The 20,843-nt window shown below is 54.0% G+C and overlaps 1 protein-coding gene across 1 annotated transcript; it reads right to left on the bottom strand.

Moving 5' to 3' along the window:
* Window positions 1-1,673: 1,673 nt before the first annotated feature.
* On the bottom strand, window positions 1,674-18,988 carry SIGLEC1 (sialic acid binding Ig like lectin 1). The gene is made up of 21 exons (XM_025001077.2): window positions 18,728-18,988; window positions 18,077-18,436; window positions 17,509-17,805; window positions 15,508-15,774; window positions 14,945-15,199; window positions 13,458-13,757; window positions 12,544-12,801; window positions 11,100-11,429; window positions 10,571-10,825; window positions 10,058-10,360; window positions 8,203-8,463; window positions 7,733-8,044; window positions 6,980-7,231; window positions 6,423-6,692; window positions 6,094-6,345; window positions 5,469-5,774; window positions 4,597-4,857; window positions 3,540-3,842; window positions 3,179-3,281; window positions 2,750-2,822; window positions 1,674-2,119 (listed from the first exon to the last, which is right to left on the bottom strand). Exons 1-21 carry the CDS (start codon window positions 18,774-18,776, stop codon window positions 2,045-2,047), a joined length of 5,142 nt encoding a protein of 1,713 aa, XP_024856845.1. The 5' UTR covers window positions 18,777-18,988; the 3' UTR covers window positions 1,674-2,044.
* Window positions 18,989-20,843: the final 1,855 nt, after the last annotated feature.

The raw sequence follows: 20,843 nt of genomic DNA, 5'->3' as shown, positions 1-20,843 counted from the left end.
GAAGACTCCAGGTCAAATGTTCCCAAATCCCCCAGGAGCCATCCTTCCTGTGTCTACTCCTGGTCCTCCCCTCACCCTCTCTTCCTTGCTAGCTGCGTGCGTGCTCGGTTGTGTGACGCTCTGTGCGACCCCATGGACTGTAGCACGACAGGCTCCTCTGTCCATGGAATTCTCCAGGCAAGAATACTGGAGTGGGTTGCCATTCCCGTCTCCAGGGGATCTTCCCAACCCAGGGATCAAACCCAAGTCTCCTGCATTGCACACAGATTCTTTACCTGAGCCACCAGGGAATATTCGGCTGCATTTGGCTTGTTCTCTCCCTGTCCCATTTTAACCCACAGTTTCTACTTAATAGCAATGTAGAAAAAATACCCCTTACCAAGTGCTTGCCCACAGCATGCCAAGCACAGTGCTGGTCATGGGAGCAGAGGTGAGCGGTGCCCAGAGCTTCAAGGAGCAGGAAGGAGCATGAATTGCTTGAGTGTAAGGTAGTTTGTGGTAAATGTTATGTACTTTGCACCCACTGCTGCCTTCAGCAGACAGTCTTCCAGAATAAACACCACTCACATTCTAATCCTCTGTGTTCCAGTCCAGCAGTTGGCTTTCAAGAAAAAGATTCATTCCAGTTATGTCACAGGATGGATGTTTATTGGGAGGACATGTTTGATAGCCCCAGGAAGAGCCTGGCAATTGGGCACTAATAAGAATGGGACCTGGAACCAGAAGGGTCCATGTATGGCTGCATGAAGCTCACCTGGCCTTCAATCTCTTCCCAACCTGTTAGCTCCTATGCCGACTTCCCACTTCTCTCCACATTTCTCAACTCAAATCCCAGAGTGGTGAGCCCCGTGCTCCTCCCACCATGTGCCACCAGGATACCAAAGGAGTCACTAGCCCCCCGAAACTGGTTCCCCTCAGGCACCAACTTCCCTAGGGGCACGTTATTCTTTCTTAGTGACCCTTGTTTGTCTTAGTAACCCCTGGTGCACACACTTCCAGGAAGAGGACGTGAGCTCGCTTGATCGTGGCAGGAATGCACTTGGAGCAGAAACAAGGATGCTGATACGATGTCTGCTCCCCACACTCTCTGGGGGTGGGGAGTGTAAATGGGGCCACCTCTTCTTTCAAGGGCTAGACCTGGCACAAGATGCCTGTTCAGGCAACTCAACTGCCTGGCATTCCCTCTCCCTAGGGACCACAAATCCTTCTTGACTTTCTCAGTCTTAATGTGTGAGAGGCACTACCTCCTCCAGGACTCATGACCAGAAAGGACAGGGACATACCCTGGCCTTCAGTAGATGGGCACTGAGACAGAATATGGCCTGCTGGCAGCCTTCTCATCAGTGTTCTCAAAGTCTCAGGGATGAGTCCATAGTTGGGAGTCCTTTGGAAATATAATAAAAACTACATTTCCCAAAATCCCTTGCAGCTTGGAGTAGCCATATGACCAAATTCCAGCTAGAACTTCTGGGTTGTATCCACAATGGGAATGAGTGTGCCTTTCATTCCACTTCTTCTTGCTGGAAGGAGTATGAGCCCAATGGGATCATTGTGAACTTCACAATCAAAAGCAACATTTTAGGGACGGAGAAAAACAAAAGAGAAGGATCCAGAGCTCCAACATCTTAAACCACCATAATATACCCAGACTAGTATGAGAGAGAAAAATCAAATTCTTTCATGTTGAAGTTACTGTATTTGGTCTTTTTAGAGCAGCCTAGCTTATATTCTAGTCACTATAGGGTGCCGTGACCAGCTTGTAATGATATAGAAAGCTCTTCTTCTATTCTAATCCATCCCAGAAGTCCACGGTGAGCTTGGAGGAAGAAGATGTGAAGAGGTAGTGCTTTGGAAGATAAATAGAGAGATGAGATCCAGAGAAGAGAGAAAGAGAAATAGACAACGTGATCAATTCATTTCTGTTCAGAGTTGCCCAGAGTCAACATCCTTACGGGTAGATTGAGGTTCACCACCACCTCTCACCACCCATTTTTCTTGGGGGTTGGAGCCAGGTCATAGAAAGTCAGATGCCACAGAGATGTTTTCAGAGGGAGTCAGGACCCAATGCTGCATTGTTCACAGGGTCCGAGTCATCACAGATTCTGGTGACTTCCTCCTCCTAAAGGCAGGAAATGCCACAGGTCAGCTCAGGGGCAGAGTCCCGCATGAGGTTCAAGATGTGGCTGCATCAGGATCAATGAGCTTCCCACTGAGAAAACTGGTCACTGGAGGACTCTGGGAGCATTCATCACCTGACCTCTAGCTCTGGAGGGCAGTCCTCCAAGTCCCCAGGCCTGGGTATGGGTCCCCAGGGGATTGGAGAGAGTGTGCATGGCTGAAAATGTGGCTGGGAGCCCTGGCCCACCAAATGGATTATCTACAGAAAGGGACACACCACAGGGGAGGGGAAACAGGCTTTCACCCCTGCAAAGGTGATGGGCAGAATCAGGAGTGAGGAAGAGAGACCCTAAAACCCAGGTGGGGTCCTGGAAGTAGAGGCGATGCTGCTCAGTTCAGAATGTCTGCTCCAGTTATTCAGGCAGCCATGCAGCAAGCCCATGTCTGCTCTGCCCTACTCAGAATGTGGCCCCCACTATCTTCTAGGGGGTGCTGGGTCTCTGTGCTCTCTCTCCAATCTCCCCTAGCCCCAAGCACTGTCCTATAAATGAGAATAATCTCTCGGTGCCAGTCCCACAGCGCAGGCTAGCCAAGTACTGTGTCTGCATGTGCCCACATGGTGCATGGATACCTGCATGGTTTCCTTCTGAGAAGCCATCTCCACTGAATTTTCACCCTCTCTCAGCTTATGAAAATTCCTCCTTCTGCAAGGACAAGAGTGGACTCAGAGAGCCTCTCTCCTCCCCGGCCTGCCCCCGTTCCATCCCCCCACCCCGTAAGCTTACACCCTGCTCGATACACAGAACAGTGGGGGAGATTTGTGGAGAATAGGCTACTTGATCTTTCTTCCTCCCCAGTCCTTTCTTCAGCAGTGAGAGAGCAGAGACAAGGAAAGAAGAAAACTATAGAAAGATAGATTTAGAGACAATTTTAGGCTTCTCAAATTTGGAGCAGGGGGAAGGAGAGGGACAGGCTAGAAAGTATGGAGCTTGTGAATTTGGTAGGAGGGACATGGGGGAAGGATGAGGTTACTCTGTTCACCTTCTAGCTCCAGACTCACCTCCAGGTGTAGTAGGCCCCCAGGCCCAGCAGAAGGGAGAGAAGGCCAGCCAGCAGTCCCAGGACCCAGAGGAGCTGCTGGAACAGCTGCAGGCGGTGCAGGGCTGTAACACGAGGTGAGGCTTAGGGTGTGGCTGTGGCTCCAGGCCTCTGATTCTCCCTCCCAAGCTGACGCCCCCAAGATGAAACCTATTTTAAGTTCTACTTTCTCTTGGAAATTTCCCCATGCGAAGGAGTTTCAAGCAATCAGTCTAGACTAGACAAGCAGAAGGGATTCAGGAAAGACCTCAGAAGGAAGCCTCTGGATCTGAGAGCCGGGCCTTTGTGCAGCGCAGCCTAGGAGATAGGGCGGGGGGTCTCACCTCTGGTTCCAAAGTAGGTGGCAGCAGAGGCAGAGCCCAGGGAATTAGAGGCAGAGCACACATATTCCCCCTGGTCACTGGGCCTCAGCTCCTCTATGACCACCCTCAAGGCATTGGGGGTGACTGAGACATGGATGTGTGGCTTGGCAGGAGCAACCTTGGACTGGCTAGAGGCCACCAGCCGACTGCCAAGGTGGAGGGTCAGGCTGGCCAGGGGCTCGCTGTCTACTCGGCAATCCAGAATGCCTTGGATGCCACCCTCAGGCTCCACAAAAACCGTCATCGTGGGTGTCTTGGGGGGATCTGTAGGAAGACAGGGAGTGTGGTGACTGCAGAAACAACTACACAATTCCTCCCCTCCTTGTATCCCATGCAAGGCAACTGCTGCTCCTTCCATTAAGAGGCAGAGCCTGTTTCCTCACTCTTTAAATCTGTGACTCCCTTTGAAGGCAGAAGTGCCTTTGTGTGACTTCAGGGCTAGACCTCAATGGGCCTTGCAGCTTCTGCTCTCCTTGGAAAACAACCAAGTGGAAGCCCAGGCCAGCGTGCTGGACACACGAGGCCCAACCGACAGCCCACGCCATTTGCCAGCCAAGAAGGTGAAATTGCAGCCACATGATGTAAGGCCAGCAGAAGCACTAGCCCAGCCCAAATTTCTGACCTGCAGACTTGTGAGCAAATAAAAAGCAGCTGTCGCTTTAAGCACTAGGTTTTGGGCTGGCTTGTTACACAGCAATAGCTGACTAATACAGTGTGGGCCCTTGTGAAGAGTAAAATAAGGGGCTAGGGTTGATGAGGGCTTACTGTGCACCAGGCATTCTGCATGCTCTACCTCCTGCACTCTTCACAAGGAGAGGAGACTGACATTTTATAGATAAGGAAACCAAGGCAGGGAGGCATAAGATCACACACCAGTCAGTGGGAATTCTCTGACCCAGGACTCCATTGCTGTGAAGTCCTTGGATTTTGCAGACAGAAGAGGAGGAAGACCTGAAACAGGCATGTGAGATGTGGGGAGACTGAGGCGGGGGGAAGATGTCAAGGATGTGACACTCACAGAGCACCCGGAGGGTAACTGGAGCAGAGGCGGTGGCCCCAGTGGGGAGCTCAGCCTGGCAGTGGTACATCCCAGCTTGGTCGCGGGCCACGTGGGTGAAGGCGACGGTGGGCACAGGCTCCGTGTGTAGTCGCCGGCCATTCCAGAACCAAGTGAAGGTGGAGTTGCCCATGAGCCCAGGGCCACCAGGGAGCTGACAACTCAAGTTCAGTGCTGCGCCCTCGGGCACATCTAGCCCTGGCTCGGCCACCACATGCACACCTGCAGGACCAGACGCGGTTGGGGTCTGCAGGCCTGTGGGAGCTGCAGCCTCTGGCTTGTCCTCTGTGCATAATATGGGATCTGGATCCCAAAGGTGGGACTGTGTCTCCCCCATCAGACTGCCATCAGGGTTACCTCTCCTTGCCCGGGGGACTTCTGGGGCAAAGCGGTGCCTCCCTCTCTCATCAACTCAGGCTTTTTGATGGATGAGGCTGTCTTGCCCTCAGATTGAATGCCCCAAGGATGGGGCTGCACCTTGTCCCTCAAACTGAGCTCCCTGAAGATAAGATTGGATCAGTCCTCCCATTCCCAGTTTCCCCAGGGCAGGTCTGTTCTCCCACCCACAGTCTGGGCTCTCTGAGGGCAAGGTTATGTCTCCCCTCCACCCATGCTCCCCTTGAGTTGTTGCCATATCTCCACCCACCTCTCCTGTAGGGAGCTCTCCGAAAGCCAGGCCATTTATCCCCCTCAGGCTGAGCAACCCGCCTCCAGTGGGCACTGTTCCTCCCCATCAAGTCAGGCCAGCCAGCTTCTTCTTGTGGGAGCCCCACCCCTCACACAGACTCAGACCCCACAGCAACAGCGCCCCTCCTGCCTCCTGGCTGGCTCACCTTCAGCCTGCATCTGCCCCAAGGTGGTGCTGACTGAGCCCAGCAAGTTGCGAGCCGTGCAGACGTAGGTGTCCTCGTCCCCTGAGGGCACAGCTTGCACTCGCAGCCGCAGGGCATTGCGGGCCACCTGGACATGGCCCGTCTCCACTGCCAAGCCAGGGATGCCGTTGCTGGTGGCCAGAACTTTGCCATTGCGGGCCAGGGCCAGCTCGGCAGGCGGCTCACTGTCCACGGTGCACTGTACCACAGCCATGGGGCTGCTCCTTGAGTCCCAGAAGGAGGACACAGCGGCGTCCCGGGGGGCATCTGGATGGTAGAGCAGGGCGGAGTTGAGGGTCTTGCTTGGAAACCCTGTGCTATCCATTGCCCACCTGCCTGGCATTGGTGAGGCTGAAGCCTCTGGGGAAATGGTCATTTCTGGGGAGTGACAGCTTCAGGAATCCTGTGGGCAGATTCCTCCAGGCAGGGTTCAGAGGACCCTAAGGAATCTTCCCTCATCCGCTATGTCTTTCCCCAAGTGTCCATTCCCAGGTTCAGTCCTGTGCAGTCTTGTGCCCACCCAGACTAGGGCCCAGAAGCACCCTCCACTCACCCTAGGCACCCCCAGGCAAGGACCCTTGCTTACAGAGGACATGCAGCGCTGTGGGCCGGGAGCTGCGTGTACCCTGGGCATCCCGGACCTGACAGGTATAGGCTCCTGCGTGAGCCCGTGTAACCACCGGGAAGGAGAGAGAGGCCTCTGGCCCCTCCTGCAGCCAACGGCTATTGTGGTACCAGGCATAGAGGGTGGGTGGGCGGGCAGCAGGGTCTTCACAGCTCACTGTGATAGGGGCTCCCTCGGGCACAGTGGCTGATGGAGCCAGGGTCACCTGCACAACTGTACCAAGAAGACAGGGTCAGCTGTGTCCGGCAAGACACCATAGCTGATCCCACCCTGGCTAGGCCCTGCCTCACCCTCTAGCCGCAGCTCTAAGGATGTGTTGACCTGACCCAGAGGACTGTGGGCTGAGCAGCTGTAGAGACCCTCATCGCTGGGCCCGGGCTCCCACAGCTCCAGCTGCAGGGTGTTGGGGACTGAGGCTGTGGTCGAGGAGGCCAGGAGGCGGCCAGCATGGCTGAGGACCAGCTGAGCAGGTGGACGGCTGTCCACGGTGCACAGCACCAGGGCAAGCTGCCCGCCACGGCTCTCCAGGAGATAGGTCAGGCGCAGGCTGCGGGGTGCATCTATAATGCAGAAAGGCAGAGACGGAGTTCAGCGCCCACACCGGTAAGGAGGCCAGTTTGCATTCAAAACAGGAAGGCTTTGGCTCCCTGCCCCCAGTGGCCTCCACTTGCCCAACCTGCAGCATTGCTCCTCTGCCCGTGTCCCCCAGCTCTAATGCTCCTTGTCCATCACTAGCCAGCTTGGTACTGAGTTCCTGGGGTAGATGACTGTGGGACTTGGCCATGCCCTGATCCCCGCAAGCTGTTGTCATCCCTCCCAGCTCCACCCTGCATCCAACCAGACTCACAGAGGACATCCAGGGTGACAGGCCTAGAGCGATGGAGCGTCTGGCCAGGGATCAACACGCCGCAGCTGTAGGAGGTGGCGTCCACGACCGTGACATTGGGGAGGGCGATGGACTGGGCAGCATCTGGGCGCTGCTGCCCATCTTGGTACCATGTGTAGGTGAGCTGGGTCAGAGTGGTCCATACAAGGCAGGTGAGGTTCACCAGCTGCCCCTCCTGCACGGTGGCTTTGGGCCACACCTGCACACTCACAGCTGGAGAGAGAAGAGGGCACAGGGACACCAGGGAATACCGAAGGCTGTGTAAAGCAAGCCACCTATAGGGTGGGAAGCCTCTCAGCCTCTGGGAGGCACAGGTGACCCACCTGTAAGTGGGGCTCAGAGATGGACCTTGGGAAACAGTTCATCATCTGTCAGGTGGTTCCCAGCAGAGTTCTCCCTGGAGTGCCCTGAGCCCTCCCTGACCCTGTTGGAGGGCACCTGGGCAAACACAGGCCTCAAAAGCCCTGCTGTGGTTTCTCCTTGAGTGACCCCTGTCTGATGAGTTTTATCCCCTGGGCATCCATGTAAAATTCTGTTTTTAAAAAAGGTTCTTCAGTGAAAACCAAGTTTGGAGATTGCTGCCCTTAAGAAGAGTGGGAGTGCACTGTCCTGTGTTCAGCCCTCCTGCCCGTGTCTCAGGCTTCCAGAACCTTCTCCAACCTCCTCTTCTCTTAAAAGAGCCACCTACACGCACACTCACACCCCCATTCTGACCTTGGGCATCAAAGGTGGCTGAGGCCAAGGCCTGGCCTAGGGCGTTGGTGGCCTCGCAGGTATAGACGCCTTCATCCTCCAGCACTGCATTGTGAATCTCCAGGCGCAGCGTGTTGGGGGCCACAGCCACCTGTAGCCGGGGAGAGCTCCCCGCAAGCTCCCCCACTCCTTGCAGGGTAGAGGTCACGAGGCGGTCCCTGTGAAGCAGTCGTAGCTGGGCTGGAGGGTCACTGTTCACACGGCACAGGAGGAGGCCCAGTCGCCCAGGGCCTGTGTCCATGAGGGTAGTGAGTGTGGCCTGGCGAGGGGCATCTACATGAGGCAGACAATGGTCAGGGCCCGAGCAGGTGGTCCCTCATCTAAGACTCTCTCAGAAGTAGAGTCCAGAACCAGGGCTCAATATCCCCTTCCCCAGTCATGCCCTTGGCTCCCTCCTTCCCCAAGAAACATGAATGGATCAAAGCGCTTACAAGACACATGGAGGCTGACCGGGGCTGCCAGGTTCGTGGTGGCTGAGCCGGGAGCCTGGGCTTGGCAATGGTAGGCCCCAGCTTGGCTCAAAGTTATGGCTGCAAAACGGATTGTGGCTGAGGTGAACTCCTGGAGGGGCTGGCCATCTCGGTACCAACGGTATGAGGTCCCCTCCAGGACCCCTGTGGGTACTTGGCAGCTCAGGACCACAGCCTGGCCCTCCCGGAGCTCAGGCGATGGTGACACCTGGACCCAGGCTCCTGCAGGGAGAAACCAAGAGCAGGTGAGGGCCTTCCACATCTGGGACTGCGTTTGTGTACACATGAGGACAGCAAGACCCAACCACATGTGCCAGAGCCACTGCTCACCCAGACCACTGCTGAGGGCCCCACTGCAGCTTCACGCCTCTTCCTCTCCTGTGCCTGACTCCCTTGCCCTGGTTCTGACCTGGCATTCACTGCCCATCACCTTGAGTTGTGGTTTTGCTTTGGCAGTCATATCTCACCTACCACAGGGAGAGCCTCACCTGGGTCCGACCCTAGTGCCATGCACAGCCCCTGCACGTGCTAGCTCTTGACAGATGTTGTTTTGACCCCATACAGCACAGAAGTGGTAGGGATTTAGGTCCAACCAGGGACCACTGTCCTGATCATGAGCTGACCTCAGCATGGTGACCAACAGCCTGGAAGCGGAAATTAGCAGCTCTCTCTAGCCCATCTCCTCACCCAACTTCCAAGTCATGAGAGCGCAGGAACAGAAGACCAGGCAAAGGGCTGTCTCTCGTTCCCCCCAGGTTTGAGGCAGGAAGAGAGCAGAGTGAGGGAGTAAGAAGGAGGGACAGCTATAGTGGTGATTGAGAGCTCAGACTGTGCCAGAGACCAGCACTGAATTCATCCAGAGCTAGCAGGGCCCCCTCCTCGTCATGTGACCATGAGCAAGCCCCTAAATCTCTGACCTTCAATTTCTCTGCCTGTGAAAAGGGTATGATAAAGAGGAGATACAGAAAAAAGTTCCAGGGAAAATGTTCAAAAATTGATGTTTGTCATTATGGGAGGAAAAAAAAAGTTTTTTTTTCAGCATTATTGATATTAACTTTGTTCTTTTCTGGCTTATTCACTTAGGCAGGATTATTACAGAAGAATATATACAGATAGATAAATGAAGAATATGGATATATTCATATATATATATATGTATAGTCAGACACAACTTAGCAACTAAACAGCAACCAACAATGTACATACAAATGTGATCATGTGTGCATTATATGGGGCTTCCCAAGTGGCACTGCTGCTGCTGCTGCTGCTAAGTCGCTTCAGTCGTGTCCGACTCTGTGCGACCCCATAGACGGCAGCCCACCAGGCTCCCCAATCCCTGGGATTCTCCAGGCAAGAACACTGGAGTGGGCTGCCATTTCCTTCTCCAATGCATGAAAGTGAAAAGTGAAAGTGAAGTCGCTCAGTCATGTCCGACTCTTAGCGACCCCATGGACAGACCCCATGGTAACAGAGTCCAATATGACTGAGTGACTTAACACATACATTACATATTCCATATGCGTGCTAAGTCGCTTCTGTTGTGTCCAACTCTGCGACCCCATGGTCTGTAGCCTGCCAGGCTCCTCTGTCCATGGGATTCTCCAGGCAAGAATACTGGAGTGGGTTGCCATTTCCTCCTCTAGAGGATCTTCCGGGCCCAGGAATCAAACCTGTCTCTTTTGCATCTCTTGCATCGGCACGGGGGTTCTTTAGCACTAGCACCACCTGGGAAGCCCATTTATTACACATCGCTACATAAATATGCAGAGTGGCCCCCAGGACACTTGGACGCACCACAGCTACAGAGGACACTCACCTCGGACCTGGAAGAAAAGGGAAGTGTTAGATGATCCCAGGGCATTGTTGGCCTCACAGCGGTAGCTGCCAGAGTCCTTAAGGCTCAAGTCTTGGACCTCTAGCTGCAGGAAGTTGGCTGTGGTTTTGGCCTGGAGGTGGCCACGGGATGGAAGCTGGGGCCCTGGGCTGGTGGCCAAGAGGTGCTCGCCGTGGAACAGTGCCAGCTGGGCAGGAGGGCGACTGTCCACAGTGCAGACAAACACAGCTGTGTGGCCCTGGTCCACATCCAGGAGAGCAGACAGCTTTGGAGGGTCTGGAGGGTCTGTAGAGACAGTGGGGAGCTCAGGCCAGCCCCTACCCAGCTCACCATCTTTCAGCTGCCAGGCTGTCCTCCTCCAGATACTCAGTCTAGGCCTGCACGCGCCCACACCCAAGCCATGTTCTTGCCTCCTCAAACTCAACCGCAGCCCTGTTTGCCCCAGACCACCCCCTCCACCCTCCAAGGGCCCAAATCTCCTTGCCTATCACCCACAGAGCACTTGCAGGACCACAGGGGTGGAGAGCTGGGCACCGGCCTCGGTGAGGATGCGGCAGGCATACAGGGCGGCATCTGTTCTGGCCACAGGCAGCAGCGTCAGGGTCTCTAGGGGGCCCTGGGCCCACAGGGCCCCATCTCGGAACCAGGTGAAGTTGGCAGGGCCGCCAGCTTCCCGGCTCACCCTGCAAGTCAGGTTGGCTCCAGTGCCTTCCTGCAACGTGTGCGACGGTGTGATGACCAGGACGGTGGCTGGAGAGCAGGCAGCACAGGCTTACTGAGACGGGCCTCAACCCTGACGGCTTCCCCCTAGTTCCCAGGGTGAGTGGTCCTGTCTCCCTGTCTGGAGCAGGTGGGAAGAAGCCCCTCTGGGTGCCCATGGGGAAAGGGGAGGAAACCAAACTCCCTCTGTTGACAGGAGGTGGTTTCGCCCAACTGACCCTCCTCGGAGCTGGGGATTGCAAATGAATAGGGTCCCGAGTACCAGCCCCTGACCCCAGGCGACCTGTTCCCTGCCCTGCCTCACCCTGGGCATTGAAGTTTGCTGAGGCAGAGGCGTTGCCCAGGGCGTTGCTGGCCTCGCAGAGGTACACGCCCTCGTCCTCCAGCACCGGGTCTTGGATCTCTACCCGCAACAGGTTGGGGGCTCTGGTAACCTTTGTGCGTGGGGAACAGCTCCCGCAGGCACTACAGCTGCCCCCTGATGGCAGGGAAGAGGCCACCACTCGACCCCTGTGGAACAGCCGCAGCTGGGCCGGGGGGTCGCTGTCCACACGGCACAACAGGAGGCCTCGTTGACCGGCTCCGGCGGTGTCAGGGTCCAGCTGGGCAGTGAACGTGGGCCGGCGTGGGGCATCTGGAGAGAGAAGAGTATGGGCACTATCCCACAGCCTCTGCCAGGCTCCCACAGGTGCAGTCAAAGCTAGCTAGGCTCCCAGAACACACTGAGCAAAGGCATGAACCTGGAGCTGCCGCAAACAGCTGTGCAGACTGCGCATTATACAAGGACCACCGGACCTGGGTGGCAGGACCTCAGCCCATGCCCGTGTGCTAAACTATGCCTTAGCACGGGACTGAGTCTTCCCAGAGGAAGAAGGGCCTTTTTCTAGCTTGCTGCTGCTGCTGTTAAGTTGCTTCAGCCATGTCTGACTCTGTGAGACCCCATAGACGGCAGCCCAGGCTCCGCCGTCCCTGGGATTCTCCAGGCAAGAATACTGGAGTGGGTTGCCATTGCCAGAACTGTATGGGCTAGCAGCCACCTTGCATAACAGCCCTGTGCTCCTGGGCAGGGTACCTACAGAGCAATCCCTGGTTGTTTTACTGTCTGCTTCCTCTCTTCACACCCCCTCCCCTAAGACCCTGCCTGTCTCTTATCTCTGATCTCCAAGCCAGCTCCCATTAGAACAGATAATGCCTAAATTGCCCTCCTCCTAGAAATTTTTGAAGAGTGGGACCAAGACCCCCAGGTGATCTCACCCTGAACACTAGAAAACCCCCAGGAGGTGACCGCTCTTCCTGACAGTCCCTGGACATGCATCCTGCACATGTTAGGGAAGCCGTGCTGGAAGCTGAGTGTGTCCTGAATGTTGGTCAGCTGCTCAGGAGCATCCACCCTTGACGAGATGCAGGCCTGTGTGGGGAGGCTCTGCCTGTGTGTCTGTACCTGTGAGGGTGCCGCCTATGGAGCGTGTCTACATATATAGGAGTAGAGTGTCCCAGGGCCCAGCTGCAGAGGATAAAGCTTGGACGTGGTGTCCATGATGGGTCTGAGGCTAGAGGCAGAGCTATAATGGGACTGGGATGGGGAAATGTGATGCCCTAGACTCAGTCTCCATAGGGCGGTCAGGGCCATGGTGACCAGGTTCGTGGCTTGTCTTCTATCGGGACTCTGGCCAGGACAGAGTCAGGAGGTCCTGGAGGAGGGGGCTGATGGGATCCAGCAGGCAGGGGCTGGAGGGAAGGCTACTCACAGAGGACGGTGAGGACAGCAGGTGAGGAGAGCCCACTGGTACCATGGCCATCCTGGGCCCGACAGTGGTATGAGCCGGCATCAGTGCTGGAGACCACAGGGAGCAGGAGGCTGCTGCTGGGCCCCTCAAGAAGCAGAGCCCCATTCCGGTACCAGGAGAAGCGGGTGTCAGGCATTGGGCTCAGGCTGCTCCTACAGCTAAGTGTTACCACCTGCCCTTCTGCCACTTCTGCTGCTGGGCTGATGAGGAGGCGGGCCACTAGCAGAGAAGGAGAGAAGAAAGCTCAGCTCCCATGCATGTCTGTGGCTCCGTGCCACCCACAGCAGGAAGCCCTCCTGGGCTTCTCCCAACTCAATTCTCAGGAGGTCTGAGCATCATGGCATCAGCTCTGTGAATTTCTCGATGATCAGAAGGGTTTGACCTTGAATGCCAATTCAGATCTATTGGTACCTGGCTGCAGCATGGTTGAGCAGGATTCTGGGCCAGATCCTAGGCCTCTGTCAAAAACCTGGCTTGATCAATTAGCTATGTCTGCCTCAGAAGGAGGGAAGGGCAACATGTGCACCGAGACTCAGCCTCTCTATTTGGGCTTCTGCATCTGACTCCTACCACAGAGTCTGCCCCAAATGTTCAGTAAATAAAAAACAAATGAATGTGCATTGAAAAACCCTGTAAGTTCAGAGTCAGAATGGATACAAAAGGAATAACTCAATCTGCCACTTTTCTCGTTTTGCTTTGACTTATGGGGAAACTCTGGGACTGGGATGACTGTATAGCTCAGATCTTTGATGTGATTTTTTTTCTAGCCAGCTAGGTCAGGCCTTCAGTTGAGCCCTGTTGGTTCTCAGGAGGAAGAGGCCAGAGCAGGCCTCCTCCTCAGGCTCCTTCTACCAGCCCCAGTGGGACCATCTTACCATTGGCATGGAAGTCCAGGGTGGAGGATGAATTCCCAAGGGAATTGGTGGCTGAGCACATGTACTCCCCACTGTCTGTTGGCCCCAGGTCTCGAATCTCCAGGCGCAGGGCGTTTGGGGCAGAGTAGACACTGAAGCGTGGGCTCTGGTCACCCTCTCCGGAAGTTGAGGCGAGGACGAGGCCCTCATGTGACAACACCAGAGTAGCCAGGGGGTCGCTGACCACAGAGCACTGGAGGATGCCCACCAGTCCCTCCTGCGTCTCCAGGAAGGCAGTTAGGTGTGGGGTGAGGGGTGGGTCTGTACGGAGATGAGGGACAGGCCTGTTACCCTCAACAGGTGCATTCCCGCCTCTGACCCCTGCACCTACTTTGTCCCATGATGCCCTGGGAAAAGTTAGTGACCCCAGCAGCTCCTATTTGTCCCCAGACTGGGCAAATCACTCTGTCATCCTAGTTCATCCTGGTCAATCCTTGTAGTCACCCTGAGAGTGGGGATCTAGAGACCCCACTTTAATGGTGGGAAAACTGGTAAAGAAAGCTGGCAGAGGACAGCGCTGCAGCAAATGATCAAAGTCCACACTCCCAGCAATGAGACAAACTGACCCCATGTGCCTCTTGAGGTGACACGGGGAGACAGACACAGAATCATGTCCGTGGTGTCTCTGCCCAGGTGCATGGGCTTGGTCTGCTCCATTCAGACCAATGCAAGGTGAGAATATCACAAAACAGCTGACCTGTGCTGGTCAGGGTTCAGTGTCAAGGAAGACAAGGGAAGACTGAAGAAAGGAGAATAAAGAGATTTGACAACTTAATGCAATGCAAGATCCTGAACTGAATCCTAAACCAGAAAAAAAATTACCATAAAGGACATTATTGGGCCAACTGGTAAAATTTAAACATGGATTGTAAATTATATAATGATCTTGTATGAATGTTAGGTTTCTTGACTACATATAATTGTACTGTGGTTATGCATGAGAATGACCCTAGGAAATACATGCTGAGAAATTAAGGAGTAAAGGGCCATTATGCCTGAAGAATATAAATGGATAGATAGATAGATTATGTGTGCATGTATACATATAGAGGGCATATGTATATACACATGTGAATAGAGTGTATATGTAGCAAAAATGTGTGCAAGCGTGCACACATATATGTGCATGTGTATATGCATATGTATATGTGTGTGAGTACATATATACACACAAATATAATATATAGTTAGAAAGAAAATCAAATGTTAAAAAATGGGAATCGAGGTTAAGGGTATATGATAATTCTTTGTTTTTTCTTGCAACTTTTAAGTTTGATCTTATTTCAAAATAAAAAGTTGTTTAAAATAGGACACTGAGGTCTGGGGGGTTCAAAGCCTTGCCCAGATGTGAGCTCAAGGGCACGCCGGCCCAGAACCCCAACCCTCCTGCAGAGGCTCTAATCTTTGGCCTGGCTCCCAGCTCCAGTGCCCTCGTCCCCACCACTTACGGCGGACCACCACGCTGACTGGGTCAGAGCGCTCTCTGCCCTGGGCGTTCTGCACCTCACAGAAGTAGAAGCCTGTATCGGCCCTGGTGACTGAGTGCAGCTGGAGGATGCGACTGTGGGTGGCCTTCATCAGCTCGTGGTTTTTGTACCATGCGTACCGCAGCTCCCTGGGCGCTTCTTTCGGTGTGTTGCAGGCCAGCGTCACAGTCTGGTTCTCCAGAATCGAGCCTGCTGGGCTCACCTGGACCGCAGCCACTGGGGGGCAGCATAGAGGCAGCATAGAGCACACTGAGGGCTACTCAGGCGACTTCCAGGCCCCACCCCACAGTTGCAGCCTAAACCTCTGCGCGCTGTACATCACACCCCTCTGAGGAGGAGCCTCCTGGGCTGGCCATGCATTTCTTTGCCCTGTTCACTGCCAGGGAGGTTTGCCATCTGTCAGAAGCCAAGCTGGAACTTCACACAGGCATCCCAGGAGGCACCTTGGCCTCGTTTCCCTCAGCCCTCATGGCCTGGATGCCTCCCTACACTCTGGTCAAGACCCAGGCTCACCCAGGACTCACTGAAGATGTGGAGGCTGACAGGAGGTGAGACCGAAGAGCCCACGCCATTCCCAGCTTCACAGGTGTAGACGCCAGCATCAGCCCAGGCTGCCCGGGGCAACTGTAGTACACGACTCCGGTTTTTGAGGCGCGTCCCATCCTTGACCCACTGCACAGAACTGACCTGAGGGTGACTGCTGTTCACCTGGCAGATGAGTGTGACCAGATCCCCTGGAAGGATGTTCCGCCCCGAGGGGCTGAGGAGGATTTCTACACCCTTGGGGGCATCTGCAAGGCATGACAGGGGTTGTCGAGTATGGTGCCCAGGGAAGGCAGGGGCATTTTTCCACTCCCCTTTCAACACTCTGCCCTAAGGAAGCCCACCCAGATAAACCAGAACTCCCATCAGTCCCCTGTCCACAGCAGGCACTGGCCTCACATTGTGAGGAAGCCTGCTCTTGTCCTTGTCTACTGACAGCCTGATGCCTTGATGCTTGGCATAGCATTCAGCCTACACTGCCTTCAGTGGCTTTCTGCCCCATGACATGTCCATCGCCATCTCTTCTATCTGAGGGCCATGGGCACACTGCTTGCTTTGGTGGCTTGTGGCAGCTGCTGGCAAGGGACAAACCATCTAACACAAGGGCTAAAGGCAGAGTCAAATTCTCGCTGAGAATGGTTAACTCATTTGCTGGGAGATGCTAACGATACAAAGAAACTGCATTTCTTTAAATCTTGTTCTCAAGTCTCTCTCTATGTAACTATGCTAATAAAAGCTAATATTTTCAGGAGTTCCCTGAAAATTGCCTAGTAGTTAGGACTCTGGGCTTTCACTGCTGTGACCCAGGTTCAGTCCCTAGTCAGGGAACTGAAATCCCACAAGCCATGCAGTTCAGTTCAGTTCAGTTGCTCAGTCGTGTCTGACTCTTTGCGACTCTGTGGACTGCAGCACGCCAGGCCTCTCTGTCCATCACCAACTCCTACAGTTTACTCAAACTCATGTTCTCTGTGTCGGTGATGCCATCCAACTATCCCGTCCTCTGCCGTCCCCTTCTCCTCCCGCCAAAAGAAGCCATGCAGTGTTGCAAAAAAAAAAAAAAAAAAAGCTAGTATTTTCCTGGTGGCTCAGACGGTAAAGCATCTGCCTACAATGAGGGAGACCCGGGTTCTATCCCTGGGTCGGGAAGATCCCCTGGAGAAGGAAATGGCAACCCACTCCAGTATTCTTGGAAAATTCTCTGGAAATTCCCATGGACGGAGGAGCTTGGTTGGCTACTGTCCATGGGATCGCAAAGAGTCGGACACAACTAAGCGACTTCACTATTCACTAGTATTTTCAAGTCCTTAATCTATGTAACTATGAAAATAATAGAAGCTAATATTTTTTCATGCTTAAAAGGTGCTAAGCACACTTTTAATTTTCATAACAAGCCTGTGAGATAAAACGTATTTATTATTACCTCCACTACAGAGAGGTAGTGAGAAAACAGAGGCTCTGAGAGGCGAGTAACTTGTCCCAAGTTTGCTCATCTAGTCAGTGGTGAAGCCAGCAGCCTGATGCCTATGTATGGCAGTTGTTCTAGAACAGGCTGCCCGTCTTTACTGTGATGGGAAGATGCATAATCAAGTGAAAACTTGGAATTCCTCCCACTGTCTCTTTGCCATGTCCAAGTGTTACCCTGGTCATTGAGTGTGAGTGGCAGGAAAGGGGTGAACCCTCTCCGCCTCCTCATCCTCCAGAGCTGGTCTAAATCCCAGGGCCCCTACTGGCCAACCCCCAGTTCTCCGGCTGAGTCTCCCCTTCCCTGCCCAGCCTAGCTTCAGGGACTGGAGGTTGGAGGGAGCCTTTCAATACTGCTCTTGGGGCTTAGCAGTCTTTCCACCTGCTCCACTCTGGAGGTCCAAGCACAGCCTGGCTATTTCTGCAGGCCAGAAAGGGATGGTTTCCACTGGGGAACCACAGATGTGTGTGAGCTCAGTAACAAGGATGTGCTACCCACCCTGCCTGCCACGTTCACTCACACTGCACTTGGAGGTGAATCTCACGCTGAGTCTTATGGTTGGCTGCCGAGAGCTGGCAGCTCAAGGTCCGGCCATGGTCCTGCCAGGACAGGGCCATGTGGAGGGTCTCCTGGTGGTGGATGCCCGTGGGCTCAAACTTCTGGAGTGTGGAGGTGGTGGAGCGGGCAGGGTCCTGGCCTTGCCACCGAAGGGTGACTGGCTCCTGCAGGCACGCGTACGGAGTGGAGCAGTTGAAGTCCACCTCCATGCCCTCATGCAGCTCAGCCAGAGAGGCAACCGTGGGCATGATGAGCTCCTCTGAGGACAAAGACAGGAGGCTGGGGGCTCCCCTTCACCGTACCTGAGACCACCTGCCCTGGAGACCTCAGCCTGGGGCAGGGGACTTCAAGGGGAAGGAGAAAGCCAGGGGTTCACTGGGGGCGAATGCTAGGGGGCACGGGGATGGGCTGGAACTGCAGCCAAGATTAGGGCTGGGTTTGGGTTTGGGTTTAGGACCAGGGTTGGAGCTGTGAGCCAGTGGGGCCAAGAGCAGTCTGGAGTCCCTTCCAGTCGGTGACCTTGCTCTCACCTGTCACAGTGACTGCTGTGCCTTTGACATCTACCCAGCGGTTGCCCTCGCTGATCTCGAAGCGGAAGTTGTAGGAGCCTGAGTCCTCAGGCTGCAGGTCCTTCAGCAGCAGGTTGCACACCCTGAGCTCAGGATTCCCCACCATCTGGGCACGGCCTTGGAAGCGGGCCTCCACCAGCTGGGGCTTTGTGGAGTGACTCACTACCTGCCGTCTGCCTGAGTAGTCATAGTACCAGATGGTTGTGATGCCATCGGGCACATTCACACTGGCAGGGAAGCTGAAGGTGCAGGGGATGACGAGGCAGGACCCCTTCATACCCTTCACGGTCTCGGGACTGGAGACGCCCCACGAGATCAGGTCTGAGGGAGAGGCAGGACAAGAAAGATTGTAATGCAGGCCTGGGGTCACGTTCTGCCCCCCAGAAGGTGTTCCAGATGCACTCTCAAATCCTGCCCTGACCTGCCCCCAGCAATGCAACCCCTCTGGGCACCCCAGAGAGGGTCCCTGTTCCCTGTCACCGCCTCCTCATGCCCTCCTTCAATCTCAGCAGCTAAACCTGTGACCAGACACGGTTCAGTCTGCCCAGGCCAACAGAAGCTGGGCTTGCCGCGGCCAGGCCCTGTAAGAAGGAAAAGGCCAGCAAAGCTTACCTGCTGGGATGGGTAAGGCCAGGAGGAGGAGCTGGAGCAGGAAGTCCATAGCAGGTTGTCACGCTGGTTCTGTTGCCTACGAGGTCGGGGAGCACTGTGCTGGGCACACAGGGGTCTCCTAGGGAACCTCAGTCTCAGAGCCTGCTGGGATCCCAGGCCTGTTTCCCCACACACTATGCTGGCCAACCCAGTGAGAGGGCAGGGCAGCTGCCAGCTGGCATCCAGGAGCCCATGTTCCCAGCTCAGGCTGTGTCCAGGAATGCCTTCACTTGGTGGCCCCAGAAAATCCTGTCTGTCGCTTGGCCCCACCCTAAGTTCTGCTTTCCCAGCCTCTTCAAAGATGAACAGCTGTTTCTCTATTTCCCCCACTTCCTTGCCCCCTCCCTGACACCCAAGTCACCAGCAACTGCAGCCCAGAGAGGCACAATGACTTATTCCAAGGCATCCAGCATAAATGATGGTTTCTTACTTGAAATTTGTCTCCCTACCACCAGTCTTACCAGCTGTAGACCATACTGGAATTTGAGCACTTAGAAAACTGCAGCCTTCAAGAGTCCTCCCTTACTCAAAAACCTACTATGGCTCCCCATTGCCCATGAGATGTGGCTCCCCTACATCCCTGAAAGGCCTTCCTTTCCTACTGCCAGCTCTGCCTCCATTTAATGCTCCCCCTGCGACCAGTTCCCACCCTGGGGCCGGTACTGTCTATCCACAAGCTCTCCAGCTATTCAGCTCTGGCTTCACCACAAATGATCTTTGCCTGTTGAAATCTTATTCAGTCTTCAAAGTGGCTTCTAGCTGAAACTTTCCCTTTGGGGTCTCTAGCCACCCTAGGGCCATTTCTGTATTTACCTTGTTCTTTGTAGCTGTGAGCACCCATTTCTCAGGACTTGGGACTGAGGACATGTGTCCTGCAGCAGTGCAGAGCTCCTCACCCCCTGCAGCAGTGGGCAAGAGAAGAGTGTCGTCCTTGATGGTTTAGACTTCGTGGCAGGGCAAGTTTGGTGTGACAGGGGACACAAGAACCCTGTGTGGCATATAGCTCACAAACAAGAGATAAATGCCTACTGTATGCCATGCACAAGAAGGCAGGCCCTTCATCATAGAGTGCCTCTGAAACCATAAAATTGTTAGAAGAAAACAGGTGAAAATCTTCATGACCTAGTAGCAGGCAATGATTTCTTAAGCATGAAACCAAACGCAGAGCAACAAAAGAAAAAATAAATTGAACTTGGTCAAAATGCAAAATGTTTTTTGCATCAAAGGATACTATCCAGAGAGTGAAAACTCAACCCACAGAATTGGAGGAAAATACTTGCAAATCATATAGCTGATAAGGGATTAACCTCTGGAATATATAAAGAACTCCTATAATTTAACAACAACCCCTCCCCAAAACAACTTAAATTTGAAAATATGTGCTAAAAGCTTGTATAGACATTTCTCCAAAGATGATATACAAATGGTCAACAAGCCCATGAGAAGATACTCAACATCAGTAGTCATTCAGTTCAGTTCAGTCGCTCAATCGTGTCTGACTCTTTGCGACCCCATGAATTGCAGCAAGCCAGTCCTCCCTGTCCATCACCAACTCCCGGAGTTCACTCAAACTCACGTCCATCGAGTCAGTGTTGCCATCCAGCCATCTCATCCTCTGTCGTCCCCTTTTCCTTCTGCCCCCAATCCCTCCCAGCATCAGAGTCTTTTCCAATGAGTCAACTCTTCGAATGAGGTGGCCAAAGTACTGGAGTTTCAGCTTTAGCATCAGTCCTTCCAAAGAACACCCAGGACTGATCTTCTTTAGAATGGACTGGTTGGATCTCCTTGCAGTCGAAGGGACTCTCAAGAGTCTTCTCCAACACCACAGTTCAAAAGCATCAATTCTTCGGCGCTCAGTCCAACTCTCATATCCATAAGTGACCACAGGAAGAACCATAGCTTTGACTAGATGAACCTTTGTTGACAAAGTAATGTCTCTGCTTTTAATATGCTATCTAGGTTGGTCATAACTTTCCTTCCAAGGAGTAAGCGTCTTTTAATTTCATGGCTGCAATCACCATCTGCAGTGATTTTGGAGCCTAAAAGAATAAAGTCTGACACTGTTTCCACTGTTTCC

The sequence above is a fragment of the Bos taurus genome, chromosome 13 (assembly GCF_002263795.3).
Source record: "Bos taurus isolate L1 Dominette 01449 registration number 42190680 breed Hereford chromosome 13, ARS-UCD2.0, whole genome shotgun sequence".
In the NCBI taxonomy this organism is placed as follows: Eukaryota; Metazoa; Chordata; class Mammalia; order Artiodactyla; family Bovidae; genus Bos; species Bos taurus.
Note: the sequence above shows the minus strand (reverse complement) of the source record. Positions and strands in the feature narration are given on the sequence as shown.

Excerpts from the sequence above, each read along its gene's own strand:
- SIGLEC1 (XM_025001077.2), bottom strand. The coding sequence starts at position 18,776 with ATGGACTTCCTGCTCCAGCTCCTCCTCCTGGCCTTACCCATCCCAGCA. Across the intron at positions 13,758-14,944 it reads AGTCAGCGTGGTGGTCCGCC|ACCCACCCCTCACCCCACAC; the intron begins GTAAGTGGTGGG and ends ATCTCCGTACAG. Across the intron at positions 4,858-5,468 it reads GGGGCAGATGCAGGCTGAAG|GTGTGCATGTGGTGGCCGAG; the intron begins GTGAGCCAGCCA and ends CTGGTCCTGCAG.